The 19167-nt window shown below is 39.6% G+C and overlaps 1 protein-coding gene across 3 annotated transcripts in view; it reads left to right on the top strand.

The window, feature by feature from the left end:
• KHDRBS3 (KH RNA binding domain containing, signal transduction associated 3) overlaps positions 1–19167 on the top strand; it is an 89197-nt gene that overhangs the window by 49012 nt on the left and 21018 nt on the right. For 2 of the 3 annotated variants that reach the window (XR_009742417.1, XM_061447686.1), the window contains exons 6-8: positions 3939–4049; positions 5427–5619; positions 18257–18339. Coding sequence is in view for 2 of the 3 variants with exons in the window: in XM_061447686.1 (XP_061303670.1) it covers positions 3939–4049; positions 5427–5619; positions 18257–18339 (387 nt within the window). In the remaining variant the exon portion in view is untranslated. The remainder of the gene's footprint in view (positions 1–3938; positions 4050–5426; positions 5620–18256; positions 18340–19167) is intronic. The other variant, XM_061447687.1, reaches the window with a different exon arrangement.

Genomic DNA, 19167 nt, shown 5'->3' with positions numbered 1-19167 from the left:
TTTGTAGTTGGCCTGCAGCTATTGAAGTGTCTTTAGGTTAAACTTAAATGTTAATATTTGATTTGGAGATGACAGCTAAAAGCTGTTTTGTCATCTCCATTTCTAATATGTTCTAAAGAAAGCTGAAAAGTTCTTGGTTTGACTTGTCTTCAACTCCAAGACAACTTCCCCTCAAACTGAATTTCCCCTGTTTGCATATTCTGTAAGTGCAATTCAGTGCTATTACTGCTGAGATACCACAGCCATTGAGTTAAATATCTCAGTTGTAATGCTCTGATTTTTTTTCAGCAGAAATTGATTTCAGTAATACTTTCATTGAAGGAGAGCTTTGTTAAAGGCTTTGTTTTAGTGTTAAATGAAACAGTTCTTATACCAAGCATCCCTGAGAGATCCAGTAGAGGTTGAAGCAAAGCCTGAGAACTTGTAAAATGAAGTTGAACCTCAATCCTAACATCCCTTTATAATCTATCGAAATATTTTCAAGATCAGTCTTGATAACAGGAAACATCCTGTTGAGGATGCAATATCCGAGTGTTTAAATTCCCAGTTTTTAAGCCTTTATTCCTAAATAGTTGGACTTAAAAGTACTAATTTATACCTTTGTTTACTCCTTATTAGACATGTTAACACTGAAGATAATGCATCTTTTCAAGTCCTCTTTTAAGACTTGTTACATGTGTAGCTCCATACTAAAATTTTACTTTGTAGAAAACAATACATTTGTTGTGCTTGCATACACAGTTTTAGCTTGTGCACAGGTATATCTGTACATGGTAAGTAATTTCCTAATGATTGTGGCTTGGTAATTTCCTATCCTCATGTTTCTGGCTTGTTCCAGACTTGACTAAATTTTTGAGTCTAGAGCCAAGTAAGATTTTGGGGGATGAGCAGATGGAATTTGCTGGTTTCAGCTTTACCTTTAGGACTGCTCTTTTCTCATCACTTGTTAAATGTTTGAGAGGTGACTTTATAAAATAAAGAATCATACCAGTTACTGATTAAAGTCTGCAAATAAACATGTTAACATACATGTTAATATACACCTGAGTAGTTTCTTCTCTAAAATGTCACATTCCTATTTTAGGAATAAGCTTTAAGGATCACTGAATTCTGACTCAAACTAAGATATATTGGAAAAGTGAAATTTTAGAGGATGATGATAAGGCGTGGGGTAGGGGAAACCAATTTGTGTCATTGTTAGAATCAGAATGGTTTGTGTTGGAAGGGACCTTAAAGCTCATCCAGTTCCAGCCCCATGTGACAGGTAGGGCCACCTTCCATTAGACCGGGTTGCTCCAAGCCCTGTCCAACCTGGCCTTTGAACACTGCCAGGGATGGGGCAGCCACAGCTTCTCCAGGCACCTTGTGCCAGTGCCTCAGCACAGTCTCATTGAAGAGTTTCTTGTATCAAGTCTAAATCTATGCTCTTCCAGTTTAAAACTGTTGCCCTTTGTTCTTTGACTAGAAGATACAGTTTAAAATCATCTATCTTATAAGCACACACCCCACCCCCCCCCCTTTAAGTATTGAAAGGCTGCAGTAAGGGAGAGCTGGTTGGGTTGACTGTTTGAAAGCAGGTATTTTGATTTCACTAAGATGAGGGGAGGCAAAAGTAATTTCTCAAAGCCAACATGTAGGAGTAGTCTAATTGAAGAAACAGCAGAATGCTTGTAAAGAGTGTAGGTCTTTGATTTTTGCCATTTATTTTTAATTCATACTTCAGTGTGTGCATGGATGGGACCATAATGGTTGAATGACTGTCAGGCCAGCTATGGAAAAATTAAACTTACAGGAGTTTTAGGTTAGAATATGCTGTCTGGTGTGTCAGAAGTAACACAAGGCCATGTAGATCAGTGCTGCAGTGTGTTCACAACTTCCGGATATTCTCCTGTCATACGTTTGGAATCAACTGGTTTCTTTTTGAATTAACTTACTGTTGAGAACATGTAGGTAGTGTACTGCAAAAGATTGTGTAGCATGAAAAGTTTGGCAAAGCCAGGTCAGGATCTAAGGAAAAGTAAATGTCACACCTACCTTCAGAAATGGCAAGGAGGACCTGTTGAGTATATAGGCTGCTCAGCCTCACCTTGATCTTTGCCAAGAAAGGTTGGGCCAGATGATCCTTGAGGTCCCTTCCAACCTGGTATTGTATGATCTCTGGGAAGGTGATGGAGCGACTAATCCTAGACACCATTTCCAGGTACATAAAGGTCATCAGGAGGAATAACTATGGATTCACAAAGATGTAGTCATACTTGATCAATATGACAGTGTTCTGTAATGAAGTGACTGGTGTGGTAGGTAGGGGAGAGTAGTGAGTACTGTCTGCTGTGCCTTCAAGAGAGGCTGTCTCCCTAAGATCCTCATAGAGAAGCTGTTGATGTGTGGGCTGGATAAGGAGCCAAGTGCCCTGAAATTGGGCCAAATCTCTAGTCCCAGAGAGTGCAGCTGAGTGGTACAAAGTCAGCTGCAGGTCACTGACAAGCAGTGTACCCCAGGGGTCAGTACTGGGCCCAGTCCTGTTTAACTTCATTAGTAATCTGGGAGATGTGGCTGAGTGTTCCATTGACAAGTTTGCAGGGGACTATGAACTGGAAGATCCTTTTACTCTATCATTTTAGTCAAAGATGGTTGGCAGCACCATCCAATGCATTCCCTATCAGGAAAGGTTCTGCCATGAGAACTTTAGCCAGTGTGTCTTGATTACGTATCAAAACCTGTAATATATGCATATAAATATGCATATATGCATATCTTGCTGTTCTTTCACTGGTGATTTGGCCTCACTCTGGCAGGTTTCCTGATTCCAGAATGTTTGAAGTATTTGTTTTTTTTTTTTGGTTTAGGCTTTTCACAGATTCTTTAGATTACCCCTGACCTGCTTTTCTGAGTATTTTACACTTGTTTTATTAGCATTTCTCCTTTGAGGTTAGAGATGGGTTCAGCTTTTCAAGTGGTATCTCCTTTAATACTTTGTTACCCTCCTGTTCTGGCCTTACTCTGAGGTCCTTTTGCCCTTTCTCAAGCTTTTTGTTTTCTTGGTATTGCTCTTTATTTGCTCTGACTTCCCATAGTATTTCTCTAAATGGCTTTCCATATTGTGTATATCCATTTTACTTTTAAATCTTTTCAAACTCAATTTATATAACTGCCCTGTTCCAAATTAAGCAATACCAGAACTGATCTGTTTCTGTGAAGGTATGCGAAGGTGCCTGTTCAAGTGGTTCCCTGACATTTTGAGTCGGCTTCTGTTCATTGTTCATGTCAATTGAGCATCTTTAGCTCCCTGGTAACTTAATGAAATAATAATTTACAGTTTCTAAAACTTTGGTCTTAGCATCATACTCTGCTATGACTCAAATCTGCATGGTGGTACTTGAACTGTCTTGTTACTGGGTTTCCTATATCTGGACCTTCCTAGTCTCCTCCAGCCTGGTGCAGTAACCATGAATAGTTAATAATTAATAGTTAATAGTTAATAATAGTTAATAATTAACCATAATGGCTAATACAGAGCAATATATCACAGATTTACTCTTCTTACAGTAACTCTTTAAATGGCCCCCTAATATGGGAGAAGTTACTTTCCACCCATCACCACTTCAGCCCTATTAACTGGTTTTGAAGTGCAGAAAAAACCTTATGTGGATCTGGTGCTCCGATTACTCTTCAAGAATAAATCTATGCTGGCTGTAAAAAACTGTACTATTTCTTTCCTTCCCCCCAAATGTTTTTCCATGGTTTTCATTATGTCCCATTTCCTGCTGCTTTCACTTGCACCCTGTCTGAAGGATGCTGTGAAGATTATAGCTAGTGATTCTTGAATCTTTTTACTATTTTACTTGGTATTGACTATTGTCTATGCCAACAGGTTCATTTCCCTTTCTTTGGCTTCACTTGGAAAGTGTCACATTTGCTATTTCTTTATATTACTTCAGCAGGCTGTGTCTGGGAACTTCACTGCTCACCCCTGCCCCCACTGCAATGAAGTCAAATAAGCAGCTGGTACCCTGTCCTGAGGAGGCATTCTACAGATTAGCCAAAACCAAGTAATAAACACAGTTTTAAATCACTTACTCTCTAGGCTTGTGTAAAATACTTTGTGACTGTGTTTTATCAGTAATTAGAATTAATAAAATCTATCCTGATTGTATCAAGTGTTTGCATCTCTGCATTCATCATTTAGTGATGCAGTTTTTCAGATACTAATTGTGATTAAATGATTATATTTTTCTCAGTTTACCAATGAGATTACAGGATTTATTTGAAATGGGGTAGGAAGTCTTAAGGCCAAATCTGGATCTTAGTTTATTATAAATTGGACATTTCTACTGAAATCTGTGTATTTCTACTCAGTTACTACTCTTCAGATTAATTAGATGGCTTCATAGGTAGAAAGGTGGTGTAGAGCTTGTGCTTGTTTTCTTCTTTGTATCTGTTACAATATTCAGTAAGGGTGTGATTTCCTTGGAACGTGTCTGTATGCCTACAGAGCAGTCATTTAAACTCAATTATAGTCCATGGGGTGAAATGATCTCCTTTAAAAAGGAGGTGCCTATTAGCAATGCTTTAAACATTCTGCTTAAGAGACAATAAATGGTGCAAATTTTTCACAGGTTGTACCTCTAAGTCTCTCCCTTTACTACAGGGAGGAGGGGGGAAACACCACCTCTAAATCATAGAATGGCTTGGGTTAGAAGAGACCTTAAAGATCAAAAGTGTTTTGGTTTAGGCCTTGGGTTTTTTTCATGTTAAGTGTCCAAATCAGTGGAATGCATTTTAATGCTTATTCTGTCAGAGCTTTAAGACCAAAAATACTGTTACTTCTTGTTCCTAAAGATATCTAAAGCATCAGGTTATATTGTATAATCACCCTGCACACTTGTTACAGGTTTGAATGTTTCCTGCAACAGCTGGAACTCTTTGCTTTAGAACCAGAGGAAAATTCAGTGTTTTCTGACCCAGTCTCTTGCATGCAGCATGATCTTTGGATTGCATTTAGAAGCTTACACAGGATGATCAGAAGGCAGTTGCAGCTGATTCCGCTGTGCAGGGTTTGAGTATGATGTAGCCTGACAGCTTCAAATTAACCTGTTACTCTGTGACTGTGATTCTACATACTAAAAGTCAAATTCTAGGGAAGTTGACTGCTCCAGTGAATTGGTTTGGGTATTTCTGTGTATGCCAGGATGGCTCAAGCTAGTGAGAGGCTCATCACTGAATCATGTCTAGTTTGTGTCTTTTATCATTTTTTTTGCATAATGTGTGTAATTGGATTAAAGCATACAGAAAAAATGACAAACTGTAAATCTTTTAAACATTTTCTGGCTGTAGCAAAGCAGAATTATTGTGAAGTGGGGGAGGGATCTGTTGAAGGGAAGGCCAAGGGTGAAGTAGTTAATGGTGAGTGGTCCATGTATTCACAGGGGCCGTGGAGGAGTGCCTCCACCACCAGCAGGAGTACCGAGAGGGGCACCAGCACCCAGAGGAGTGCCTCCCAGTAGAGGACCAGTCAGTCGGAGCCGTGGGCTTCTAGCACCCAGAGCAAGAGGAGTACCTCCACCTGCAGGCTACCGGCCCCTTCCGCCGCCTCCAGCACAGGAGACCTATGGTGAATATGTAAGTCGAGATGCTGTTGTGCATAAAGTGTATAACTCTGCTGGGATGATCCAAACTGTCACTTTACAACTAGTAGAATCTCTTTAATTAGCACCTAATTAATCTATGGCAAATGTGGTCGTCTCTCGGTACGCTTTCAGACTCTATCTGCTTTATATTAATGCAACTTCAGTTTATATATACTATCATAAAGGTATTTACAGTGCATTTGGCAAAGTATTTATGTACCTCTTAAACATAGTTTCTGCTTTACAGAAATCTGAAAAATCATGTCAATGGATTTTTTTAATTCTCAGAATAATATCCTACTCTTCTTCCCAGCCTATCTTTGTGGTCATGGAACTGTTCAATGGATAGACAATGAAACTATTTTTATGAACGTTTTAGAGCTGATCCTCAAGTTTTAAGTGTAGAGTGTATCTCAGTAAGCCATACATGTTTATTGTATTAAAAATTAAAACAGTATCAAAATACTTTGTTGTACATGACTGAAAATTATAGACAGTTTTGAATTGTTAGGGTAAACTTACCTTAACTTGCAGAGCAGTGAGATAAAGGAAAAGCTCGTTAAATCAAAACCAGCATCATAAAAATGGATTCACTTGTACAGAAAAGTAACACTTTCAAGGACAATGCTTTTAATGTTTTATACATCTTAAAGGTTTTAGTGTGCCCTCTTTACAGCCAGCTCTGTCTGGACTTTGTCTCTGTTTTTCAGACTAGTGAAAAAGGAGTTCCTGACTTCCAGAAAATGGTTTTGCTATTTAGATGTTCTACTTTCAACCTTCTACTTACTGTCTTCCCCTCCTCTTTCACTGCTCCCCCACCAAAAAAAAAGCCCATCCTCGAAATCTCAACCTTTGTCCTTTCGATCAGAAACCTGATTTTCTATACAACACTTAAAAGTTTATGCAGAAAGAAGTTTAATGCTTGTACAAATGTTTATACACATACTTGAACAGTTCAGAAGAAACTAAATATTTGAGAACTAGTATTTGACCAGTGTATGTGAATGTCCCCTGGATATGCCTGATTTGGCTGGTTAAGGTGGGTGTTGCAAGAAAGTGATTATTTCACAAGGCTTTCAAAGGAATTAGTCTTCATTAAAGAGTCTGTTTCTAGGGCATACACTGTCGAACACATGGTGATATGGTAGGAAAAAACATTTGAGTAACTTCGTATTTATAGATATATCTGCTGTTTATAGCATGTGTATGTCAAAGTGGTGTGAAGATGACAGCTGTTGGATCAGTATCCTGATGTAGGTTTTACTTCTGAGAGAGAGTAATTAGAAAATAGCTCTGTAAGGAAACATGGTGCTGTGCTAAATAACTTCTAAAAATGTTCTGTAGAACTGGATCACTTATCTTCAAAACAAGATATGCTAACAGATAAAGACACACTTAGAGGTGAAATTGATAAAGCTGGTCTGGTTTAAAATTACCATAATTGAGATTCACTGGAATTAGTAGGAACCATTAGGAATCACTAGGAACCATTAGTAACGGTTGGACTTGATGATCTGAAAGGTCTTTTCCAACCTAGTTGATTCTGTGATTGTATGTTAAAGGCTAAATTTAATCCATTGTATTTTAACTGCCTGCTTGTAGTACATTATCAGTGATTTAACTGTATCTATTATGGGTTAAGGTAATATGGTAGGAGTCAGTACTGTTTCTGTCCTTTACTTACTAACTGCTGTTTAGCCATATCTGGTGTACAGTGCTGGTTTGCCAACCTGAATATCTGAGCGGGTTTCACTCTTTGCTGATAAGTGTCTAAAGAATGAGGACATGAGTGAGATTGTGGATATTTTAAGCAGCATAAAGTTTTTGAGCCTCCACAGAGGTTACAGAGCAGCCTTTAGAACTGTATTGGGTTTGTGTGGGCCAAGTTTTGGGGGCCACAGGGGTGTTTTTTGTGAGAAGCTTCCAGAAGTCTTCCCTGTGGCCAATGCCAGCTGGCTCCAAGATGGACACACTGATGGCCAAGGCTGAGCCCATCTGTGATGGTGGTACACCTCTGGGATAACAGATTGAAGGAGTAGGGGAAAGAACCTGTGCAATAGCAACCAGAAAGGGGAATGAGAATCTGAGAGAGAAACATCTTTGCAGACCCCAAGGTCAGTGCAGAAAGAGCTGGAGATGCTCCAGGCACTGGAGCAGAGATTCCTCTGCAGCCCATGGTGAGGCAGACTGTGCCCTGCAGCCCATGGAGCTCCATGGTGGAGCAGGTTCCACCTGCAGCCCATGGAGGACCCCATGCTGGAGCAAGAGGATGCCCAAAGGACACTGTGACCCTGTGGGAAACCCGTACTGGACCAGGCTCCTGGCAGGACCTGTGGTCCCATGGAAAGAGGAACCTGCACTGGAGCAGGCTTGCTGCAGGATTTGTGACCCCATGGGGGACCCATGGTGGAGCAGTCTGTTCCTGAAGGATAAACCCCATGGAAGGGACCCATGCTGGAGCAGTCTCTTCCTGATGGATGCACTCCAGGGAAGGGACCCATGCTGGAGCAGTTCATAAAGAACTGCAGCCATGGGAAGCTGAGGACAGGAGTGATAGAGTAGCTTTGGTGGGCACCTGTGTATGGCCAGGGTCAACCTTTTCATGCTCTTGGGCTTACAAGCCTCTGCTCTGCTTTGTACTCATTGAAATAATGTGAAACCATGCAAGTTGAGAAAGAAGCAAAATACATTCTGGATGGAAGTCTTCAACCATTTGCTTCTGTAATGCTTTAAATATCTCAAAGATGATGCAGGGCTTTCAATACATAAACTTCTTGCCCGCTTCCTCTGTAGTGTACTGTGTTTGTGACAGCAGATGACTCACAAACAGCCTCTTTTTTCCTTCACTCCCTTTGCTTTTTTCTATAGTCTTTGGGACCAGTAACTCTTTAACATCTATGAGGAACTTAATTCTGCCTCATGCCTATAATAATCTCTCTCTTTCCTCTTCTGGATTAAGCTGTTTTCTAAAATAGAATGGAAAACAATCATTCTGAAAATTTGGAAGGGTTAATTCTGTAGGCAGTATCTCACATAGGGAAAATCATGTCACAGGCTAGAAATCATTAATTTCAACTTAAGTTGGGCTTGTGATCAACAGAACAAGGTGACCATTGCTGTCCTGTGCTTGAATCCCATAGGGAGGCTGTCAGGAACTTACTGTTGCAGAAGGCTGTACACAGAGGTACATCTTTCTGGGATACTTGCACTGCTGACTCTGGATGCTTGATTTGCCCTTCACTGCAGAAGCGAGGATTTTCCTGCTACTCTGATATGTTGTGACCTTTTTCCAGTTCAGTATAACTAGTTTTCCCACTTCACTGTTGTCGATCTCACTCGTGTATCTCAGCCCTAAGACCCACTCCTCCTGGGACCTCACCATATTCTTAGTACCATGATGTTTTTAAACCCAGGAAATGACAGTTCCTTATTTTCTCTGATCATTGCCCCTTTAATAGCTGTAGCATCAGCTTAGATGATAGGAAAAATTCCGGTCTCTACAACCAGCCAGCTTTATAATCACAGTTCTAACATCACTGCTATTTGGTGTGATAAACTTTGTCTGAAGGCAAACACATCTCCCGTTTTTATCTCCTCAACCAGTCACGTCAGGAGAAAGCCTAGAGTGACATGTGAAGCATGGCCAGGATTATTTTTACAATGCTTGGATAAGGGAGATCATGCTAGTCTTGCTAGATTTATGGAAGCACTTCCAGATAGTTTCAGGGACATCATTCTCTTAATTGAGAGTTTTTCTCTACTTATTATTCTAAGTAGAGAACTTGTAGGTTGACAGCTTAGTCCATTAAGATAAGAAATAGGAATTGTATTAAGCTGCTAGCTGGAGAGTTTAAGCGTTCACATATTTTCCTGCTTATTAACAGTATGGTAGCAATTCAGTACTCTTCAGTAGCATCAATTACTTAAGGAATGTTCCATCACTGTTCAGTCTTGGTTGCTGTCTAGTTTGCTTGGTTCACAACTGTTCAGTCTTGGTTGCTGTCTAGTTTGCTGTTCTCTCCTCTTCCTGTTGTCCTTCTCTTATCAGCTTCAAACACTTGCAGCTTTTTCCAAATCGGTAACCCAGCAATGGGACTGAAGCTTTTTTAGGTTAGATTTTCATTTGCTGCTATTTTTGTTTTACAAAGGAAAACTTTTTGTAAATATTCTGTAAATATACTTGTGATGATGCCATGTCAAGTCTTGTTTTGGCTGCTCAGAAGTGTTAAATGTGAAGTGAGGTTTATGTGAGCTCATAATCAGGTATTTAGGTATTAAGAATTGGACTTAAAACATGGGTTTGTAACCATTGTTGTGGCATCATGGAATGTCTGCACTGAAAAACAAAGCTTGTCAATCTAGTAAGTTATGGCCAAGACTTCCTTCAACACTGCTTTGGAGAAAGCATTGTGATCTAAATGTTCCTCCATGGGGGGGGGGGGGGGGTAGTTGTGGCAGAGCTTTAGTTCTGTTTCTGAAATACACTGATAAACTCTACTCTTTAATATCTAGCTTTAATTATTGACTGATTCTGGAAGATCCTAAAGCTTAGGGATTGCTAACTTACTAAGATTTATAGTTCCTGAAGCATATACTTCTGGATATTTCCTGAAATATATTGTTTCACTGATGGACAAAGCAGTACTTAATTCAGATTGTTTGTAGTTCTCATGTTATGTCTGTATAAGATTATACTTTGCTATGTATACTGTAGGATACATATGTTATAGGTATTACAACAGTATGAGACCATGCTCATACCATTTCCCGTGAGAAATGGGGAAGACCCAAAGGACATTACCATAACATGCTGTCATCTTTGTAACTGAAAGCTGAGTATTTTTCCTGTATAGTGGAAGGCCCTTGGTCCAAATACTTATCACAGGTATTGACGTTCCCTTGGTTTTCTCTGGATCTGGTGTGCTGACAACCAGCACACTGACTATCCTAGGATACAGGGGCAGGGGCAGTGGTTTCTCTCCTTTCGATTTTGCAAGAAATCCTTACAAATCTGTGTGTAGACTTTAGGGAATTTTGTTCACCTGTAACTTTTGGCTGGATGGCTAAAAACAAAACTACATGGTGCAGTCATTATAAAAGATGCTTGTATGTATCCATTAGTGAAAGGAATGAATGTAGAGTTGTCCTGGGTTCAGCTACTGCTGAACCCAGGACAAGAGTCTTACTAGTTAGAGGTGAGAGCCAATTCAGCTGAATAACCTATAGCCTATTACTTAGTGTACCTTCTTAGAAAGCTAGTGCTCTGATTTGATTGACAGCACTGAGTTTGAATCCTCTGTCCCCTTGTTGAAATCATATTTAGTTTAGATTTTGAAAAACTGAAAATCAGGATTCTGTGAAAGCAATTGCTTGGAGCTGTTAATACAATGCTCATTTGACATGGTGAACTGGTTTTAAAGCAGACATTTTTCTCAATGTTCATTTGCTTGCTTGCTGTTCATGTTGAAGGAATGATCTGTTGGGGAAAAAGAGCAAAAATCCTTGTATACTATATAAAATATGCCCGAACTTCTTAATAGAAAACCCCTAATGCTTCTTGAAGTGGCAGAATATTAAGCAATGCCAGTCCAGATGACAAAAGGCTTTGAAAATAATCTGAGTTCTCCCTGCATAAAGCTCAAGTATAATTGTAATTCACTGTGCAGGAGTCACACCATGTTTTAATTTGCCTTGGTCTTCTGAATATTGATGGATCCCTCATAACAGGCAACACTGATTTCAAATGCTTTTATTTGCTTAGTTATTTCGAATGTGACTCACAATAACTGAGGGTTTGGAAAAGGGTTTAAGGTAGCTTCATTCTCTAAGAACAAGAGATAGTCTTCTGTTTATTCTGTCTCTGTTCCCATTTGTAGATAATGTTGTGGTTTCCACTTAGGTATTACCCCTTTTAAACAATGTAGTTACTGTGTTCTAGCTTTTCAGGACTGTGAAGACTATTCCTAAAGTCAGGGTGAATTCAGGTAAGACTTCTGGAAAGCAAGCTATTATCAAGCCATTATTTCTTGGCTTATTTGCCAATTCCAATGTTGTTTTTCATGCTGAATAGGACAAGCAAGAAGAAAATGTAGAAAAGCTTTAGGTCCTTAATTTGGGGTGTTTATTTTGAGTCTTTTACGTTGGCTTTCTCCTGAGTTTTCAAGATGAGGTGGAAAGAAACATGGAAAACTTACATTTTTGTGCGAGGTCGGGTGACTTTGGGTGTGGAAACAGTAGAATACTTTGGAGGGAAGGCTGAAAAGCTTTTCCAGCTGGCTGTCTCAGAGTTGAAAGTTCACCTACAATGTGCATTTAAAATGTGCATATTAAATCTTAGTTTAAGCTGCTCATCTAAGTTGACCACATTCTGACTTTATTTTTGAATGAGCATGATTTGTCCTCCTGATACTGGCACTGCTCTCTGCTGTATATTGAAAGACAGAATTGTTTTGGCTTGCTTGTAACTTGGTTTAAATGTTGTTGCCTGTGTTCATTAGCAGCTCTTTTGGGTTGTTTTTTGAGGTACATGAAAGATGTAAAAGTACATCTGTCATTCCAGGAGCACCTTATTTGTTCTGCTTCAATATGCAGTAGGCTCCTTCTAGATGAAAACAGATGAAAATGTACAAAATGAGAGCTTACAGTCTGTGCGTGTTTCCTGCTAATGTCCTTAATGTTATCACTCATTTAGCTGCCCATATTTGTTTTGATTGCCCCATATTCCCCGTTGATTAAATGATGGGGGATGTTATTCCTACACAACAAAATGGCTGTTCCCTTTACAATTGTAATTTACCAAAAAAAAGCCCACTTCATTGCACTGCATTGATGTCATCTCATGTTCTTTCTCCAAGCTAATCTCTACACAAGCATTTTGACTGTAGTAGTCTGTCTAAAAAGAAGTCATTTGTCTAGTATTTTGTGATAAAGTACTGGTGTAAGTATTAATTTCAGAGAATGGTGAGGAAAAGAAACAACCTTTTAGTTGTAGTGATAACAGCCTTTTTTTTTCCCTTGGATGGATTTGTTTAGTTGGGGAGAGCTGGAAAATTGATTTCTTATAGCTTTCAGGATTTGTTTTCCAGCACTACAAATGGCCTTTTTGTTAAAATGAACTTTTTACCCTCTTCTTTCTTTCTGATTCTAGCTTGTTCTCTTTAGAACATTGCTAATTTCCCCTAAAGAGGGCCCGAACACCAATCTGTCATTGTCACTGTCAGGAGATTATAATTTAAAGCCACTACTTCCTATTCCCCATGAACAAGGCTATGTTTAGAGTACTTAATAATTGGAAAGAAACATTGATGAGCAAGGCTTAGCATGATTTATAATGGTTTGGCTGTTGCAGAGGTTTTAGCAAAGATTGCTTGCTTTTATCACCTTCTGACCAGTGCTAGTAACTTAGTATTTAATATATTTGAAGGGTGCATATTTACACATTGCCTTTGGTTCTGTTCATGAAAAATTTCTGCACTTCCCACTGAACAATTGCTGTTACCAGTGCTGCTCTGTGGATTTATATCAACTGCAAGCATTATCAATGATACCACTGCAGGCAGAAGCTCTCTTTAAGAGGAAATGTAGAATTCTGGCTTACAAGCTGGCTTAATATCAGTGTTAATAAGGTTTGAGGTTTTACAGAATAGTTTAATATTTTCAGAGGATGTCTTGTAATTCTACCTCTTCTGTTACTTTGGAGGAAGATTCTAAGACTGAAATGAAAAGGTCAGGACAATGGCTCTTTATCTTCCTTGCTGATGTTTTATATGTTGTGTGGAACATATCTGTAGTTTAAGAGGACTTCAGCATTTTCAGCTCACTTTTTTCTGTGTTGTTGTTGTAAGCACAAACTACAGCACACTTGGCTCTTGATCAGACTAAATCTAATGAGACTTAGTTTTATAGGTTAGTCTGAAAAGTAGAATAATGAATAAAAAAATGCTCCCATTCATGGGATGAGAACATGATCTTGCTTGGGCTTTGGGGTGGTTTTTTTTTTGAGCAGGAGAGGAAATACAGCTTCACAAGTAAACTTTGTGTATGAAGTACTTTTAAGAAGAGCTATTTGTAGACATCTGTAATTGGAATAGAGAGGGAAGTCCATCATACGCATTTTGTGGTAGTAGGAACACAAATGATGTCATCCAGATAAAAGACTACAGCTTTAAATACAAAAATGAATTCCTTTATAAATACCTGAAACATCCTAAAAAATCAGCAGAAAAGATGCAGTTAAAATACTCTTAAGATGTCATTCTTGTATTATACCCTGAAGTCTGTGTAACAACACTTCTCAGTGAAGCTGTGATGTACTTTAGTACAGGATATCCATATTTAGGCTCTGGCTTGTCCATTTTCATTATATATGTGTAAACATGGTATTTTTAAGTTAGCATGATGTCTTACAGTACAGAAGCAGGCAAGATGGCCAAGGATATTTCACGCAGGTACTAAATCATTTATTGAAGTCACAAGAGGCCTGTTTCAGAAAGAAAATACTCAGGTGGTGTGGACTTAATCTAAAATGTAAAACATTCTGCCTTGACCACCCTTATTTGTAACCTGAAAGAGAGGTTTCAAATACCCTAAGAAAACAGTGTCAGATATAATACAAGGAAAGCTCTGAAACATACTTCAGCTGTCCCTCCCTAATTGCTACTTCGAGGGAACAGTGCACAATAAACAAGTGTTTTGGAATTAAAATATCTTATCTCTTAATAGAACAAGCCATTGAGAGCAGCACTTTAAGCCTGTTTGATTTTTTGCAGCATGTTCCCCATATTTATCGTGGCTTTAATGCATTTTTTTGGTTTTATAAATGTAAATACAGCAATAAAAAGGAAGAGTTGATCTGTTTAAGCAGATTATAGTAATTGCAACAGCAGAAGTTGATCTTTTTAATGCCAAGTGACAGGAGTCCCACGTATAAACTACAAACCAGACATCTTATCCTTCAAGGCAATCAAAGCCACCTTCAACAATGTAATAATGCAGGGCTTAATTTTTGCAGTAGTCAATTTATTAACACCAAATGGCAAACAGTAATGAGTTCTGGGCAACATCTCTTTGGAAGAGAAATGCTGATACTAGAAACACTCAAGTCTGATACAGCATGGACCTCATGAAAACCTATTTTATTCTGCTGGTTGTCTTATTAAGGGTCTTCCTATTTCACATTTACTTTGTTCATTTGTCTTCAAGAAGTTATAGATACACTGTAACTTCAGAATAGTGTGTCTTCCCCTTTTCTTTCATGATCAGTTCTTAGTAAATGTGAATAGAACTGATTGCTTAAGCAATGATTCTTTCATGGCAAAGCTCTTCTACCATGTGAAAAGGTTAATTTCAGTTCTCTGCTTCCCTTACTGGAAAAAGGGAAATATAACCCCCATTTTCAAGAAGGGGAAAATGGATGACCCAGGGAATTACAGACCAGTCAGTCTCACCTCTGTGCCTGGCAAAATCTTGGAGCAGATTCTCCTGGAAGGCATGCTGAGGCACATGAAAAACAACAAGGTGCTTGGTGACAGCCAGCATGGCTTCACTAGGGGGAAATCCTGCCTGACCAATTTGGTGGCCTTCTATGATGGGGCTACAGAACTGATGGACAGGGGTAGAGCAGTTGATGTCATCTGCCTGGACTTGTGTAAAGTGTTCAAACTGTCCCACACAACATCCTTGTCTCTAAATTGGAGAGACATCAATTTGATGGATGGACCACTCGGTGGATAAAGAACTGGCTGGATGGCTGCACGCAAAGAGCTGTGGTCAATGGCTCAATGTCCAGCTGGAGACCAGTAACGAGTGGTGTCCCTCAGGGATCGGTGTTGGGACCGATCTTGTTCAACATCTTCGTTGCTGACCTGGACAGTGGGATTGAGTGCGCCCTCAGCTAGTTTGCCGATGACACCAAGCTGTGTGGTTCGGTTGATACGCTGGAGGGAAGGAATGCCATCCAGAGGGACCTCAACATGCTTGTGAGGTGGGCTGATGCCAACCTCATGAAGTTTAACCATGCCAAGTGCAAGGCCCTACACCTGGGTGGGAGCAATCCCAGGCACAGCTACAGGTTGGGCAGAGAAGAGATTCAGAGCAGCCCTGCGGAGAAGGACTTGGGGGTGTTGGTTGATGAGAAAATGAACATGAGCCGGCTTCAGTGTGCGCTTGCAGCCCAGAAAGCCAACTGTATCCTGGGCTGCATCAAAAGGAGCGTGACCAGCAGGTCCAAGGAGGTGATCCTGCCCCTCTACTCTGCTCTTGTGAGACCTCACTTGGAGTATTGTGTGCAGTTCTGGTGTCCTCAACATAAAAAGGACATGGAACTGTTGGAACAAGTCCAGAGAAGGGCCATGAGGATGATCAGGGGACTGGAGCACCTCCTGTGTGAAGATAGGCTGAGAAAGTTGGGGCTGTTCAGCCTGGAGAAGAGAAGGCTGCGTGGAGACCTCATAGCAGCCTCCCAGTATCTGAAGGGGGCCTATAGGGATGCTGGGGAGGGACTCTTCATTAGGGACTGTAGTGATAGGACAAGGGGTAATGGGTTAAAACTTAAACAGGGGAAGTTTGGATTGGATATAAGGAGGAAGTTCTTTCCTGTTAGGGTCGTGAGGCACTGGAATGGGTTGCCCAGGGAGGTTGTGAATGCTCCATCCCTGGCAGTGTTCAAGGGTAGGTTGGAGGAAGCCTTGGGTGAGATGGTTTAGTGTGAGGTGTCCCTGCCCATGACAAGGGGGTTGGAACTGGATGATCTTAAGTTCTTTCCAACCCTAACTGTTCTATGATTCCATGATTTGTTGCCACTGCTGGGTGTGCATGGTTTGAAGTTTGGGAGCTCCTCTTAGGGATGGCTGGTTCACAGCTGGGAGAGTCTATGAAAGGAGAGAAAATGTCATGTAAATGTTCTGGAGCAGAGGAAGTAAGTTGGCTCAGACAGCTTCTGCTGTTAATCAGTGTCTGTATTGTTAACAGATGTCTGTGCATTGCATCAGTAAGTAATAAAGTGCTTGCTTGTAATAATTGCCAGGAGGCAATAGTTTTGTGGGTTCAGTGTATGGCTTATCAATAAAAATATATATATCAGATGGGCAAAGATAATACTAGGACTGTGTTTTAATTTTTAGTTTCAGGACAGTGAATTACTGAAAGATAATGCATTTCCTTTTGAAGTGGGACTGTTTATCCATGGATCAGTTTACAACAGACAATTGAAAGGATCCTCATTTCTTCTTCCAGCTCTGTGAACACGCTGTCACTCATTTGTACTGGCAAACATTCATAGACACCCATCTACTAAGCACTGCCTGGAAACAATAATGCTCACTGATCTAGTGGTGGTGGAACAGTGCTGATGGGCAGATGGCCTGGTTTTCCCGGAAAAAAATGCTAAAAACTCTTTGCAAATTCAGTTTCCTGTCAGTTGTTTTGAGGATGTCATTGGCTTCTGCTCTAGGAGGCTTTCCTTCCAATGTTTAGAAAGCCTTCAATTACAGATGTTGGAGCTGTGTTTTGCTGGGGTCAAACAATGCATCATTTGTCATCCCCACCTAATTGATGCTGCTAGTCACCTTTTGTTTTCTGTCATCACTGAAAGGTTCTTGAAGCTTCCCTTTCCTGGTAAAGAGCTTTTTCTTTCCTGAGACTATCTACTTTGTTAGGATTTGGCATACACTTATTTTCAAAATACCTGATTTATGATAATGCCCGATTTTAATTTTTCTTGGTCCTTATATCTTCAAAGTATCTCCTCATCAGGCAAAACCAGACAAGACCATTTACTGGATATTTAGGGGTCTTTGGTATATTTGGATAGGATTTGGATATTAGGATTTCCTAGGAATTAGTACAAAGGAAGCATTGTTTCTACTTTCTGTATGTTTATCTCTGTTACTGGATGGAACATACTACTGACAGTTTCTGGGTTTCCATAGTACATCTTTCTCTGGGAAAAACCTGGTATCATTGTCACTTGTTTTTTATCTGAAACTTGTGCAGCTTGTAGCTGGCGTTAGTGGCTTGTTCAACTTCATTTAAATCCAGTGCTATTCTGGGATGAGTGTTACTACAGGGGATACTTAAATACTGTGGATAATGTGGGAGGAGTAAGAAATGCTTGCTTTTATTTTGTTAATGCATACTAAACTCCCACAGGTTGAAAAATATATAGAGGGCATTCAGAGAAGTAAAACAATCGTTCTTACTAGTGTTACCTCTAAGGAATTTCTTTCCCATCTGTTATCTATAAAGAGCTTTGCATTTATTGACCAGAAATGTCAGTTGCACAATATCTATTCAGATGTTTTGATTCTTGAGATGCTCCCCTGAGCTTTCTTGAAGGTTGGTGGCTCACACAGCTTAAATTCAAGTATATGGAGATGTGAAGTAATTTTGCAGTCTCTGCACAAGGTAGTGTTAAAACAAAATCTTTTCAAAGCACACTGCCAGTAATTAAAACCTTTAGTCTTAGATGTGTGTGACCTCCTAAATGGGAGTAGTTTCTGTTACCAACATTTTGCCACTTCATGGTGTATGTGTCTCATACATTTCAGAAGAGTATTCCTATTTAGATCTAGGTTACTATGCTTTGGGACTGTGCTTATGGTTAATACTACCTTTCTTTTATATCATTTCAGGAGTATGATGATGGCTATGGAACTGCTTACGACGAACAAACCTATGATTCCTATGATAACAGCTATAGCACTCAAGCACAAAGGTAAGTCTTAATCTGCTTTATCTACATTTGAAATATTCTACAGTTGGGAAGTTTTACTTTCAATTTCTTTCAATTTCATCTTTACTGGCAAAAAATCACTAGATGTTATCTTTTAACAACCCTTTTTATAAGATTTCTCTCTAGTATCACGTATCAGTCAAGTTACTGAGTGATCAGAAAGAAACAGAAATGAGAACTTGAATCAGCTTTAGTGATGCTAAATCATAAATCTGAAACACAAGAGCTGATTGCATTTTTCTTGCTGCTTAAACATGGCTGTATTCTAGTATTTTGCCTTTACTTGGTGGTAAAAAAAAAAGTGCATCCTTTTGTTTTTCTCCGCTGTGGAGTTGTCTTTGTGACAGATCTGAATCTTTCTCTGTGTGTTCCTTCTCCCATTTCATTCTCAGCAGTGTTTTTAAGCACTTATGATTTATTTTCTTCACATTTTATTTCCTTAAAGAGAGTTGCTATTTGGAAACTCTGTGGATTACAAAGAGCACTGTGTTCCAGTTATGGGGAAATGCTGTGTAGCACAAATTGCTTGTGTTAGGTGATAGTTTGAACATAATGGGAAATATCACATGACACATTTAGAAGCTTGGCTTCCCCACTGTTGGGTCCTTATAATGTGCATGTCTGGAAAGGGAACTTTGTGCACCTATTACTGAGTTATAATTTAGCCTCACTCTTTTTTGCTTAGACCCAGCATTCCTAGTTTGATCAGTAGCAGATTCTTTGAGAACTTCTTGAAACTTGTATGGCAAATGGTTGAAATGCTACAGCTCTGCATTACTGCTTTGGTGGTTTGGGGTGATTGGAGCTTCA

The sequence above is a fragment of the Pezoporus flaviventris genome, unplaced genomic scaffold, assembly GCF_033815535.1.
Source record: "Pezoporus flaviventris isolate CSIRO_AGI_PZ_B2104156 unplaced genomic scaffold, CSIRO_AGI_Pfla_v1 ptg000007l, whole genome shotgun sequence".
NCBI lineage: Eukaryota > Metazoa > Chordata > Aves > Psittaciformes > Psittacidae > Pezoporus > Pezoporus flaviventris.
This window is presented reverse-complemented; position numbering and strand designations above follow the sequence as displayed.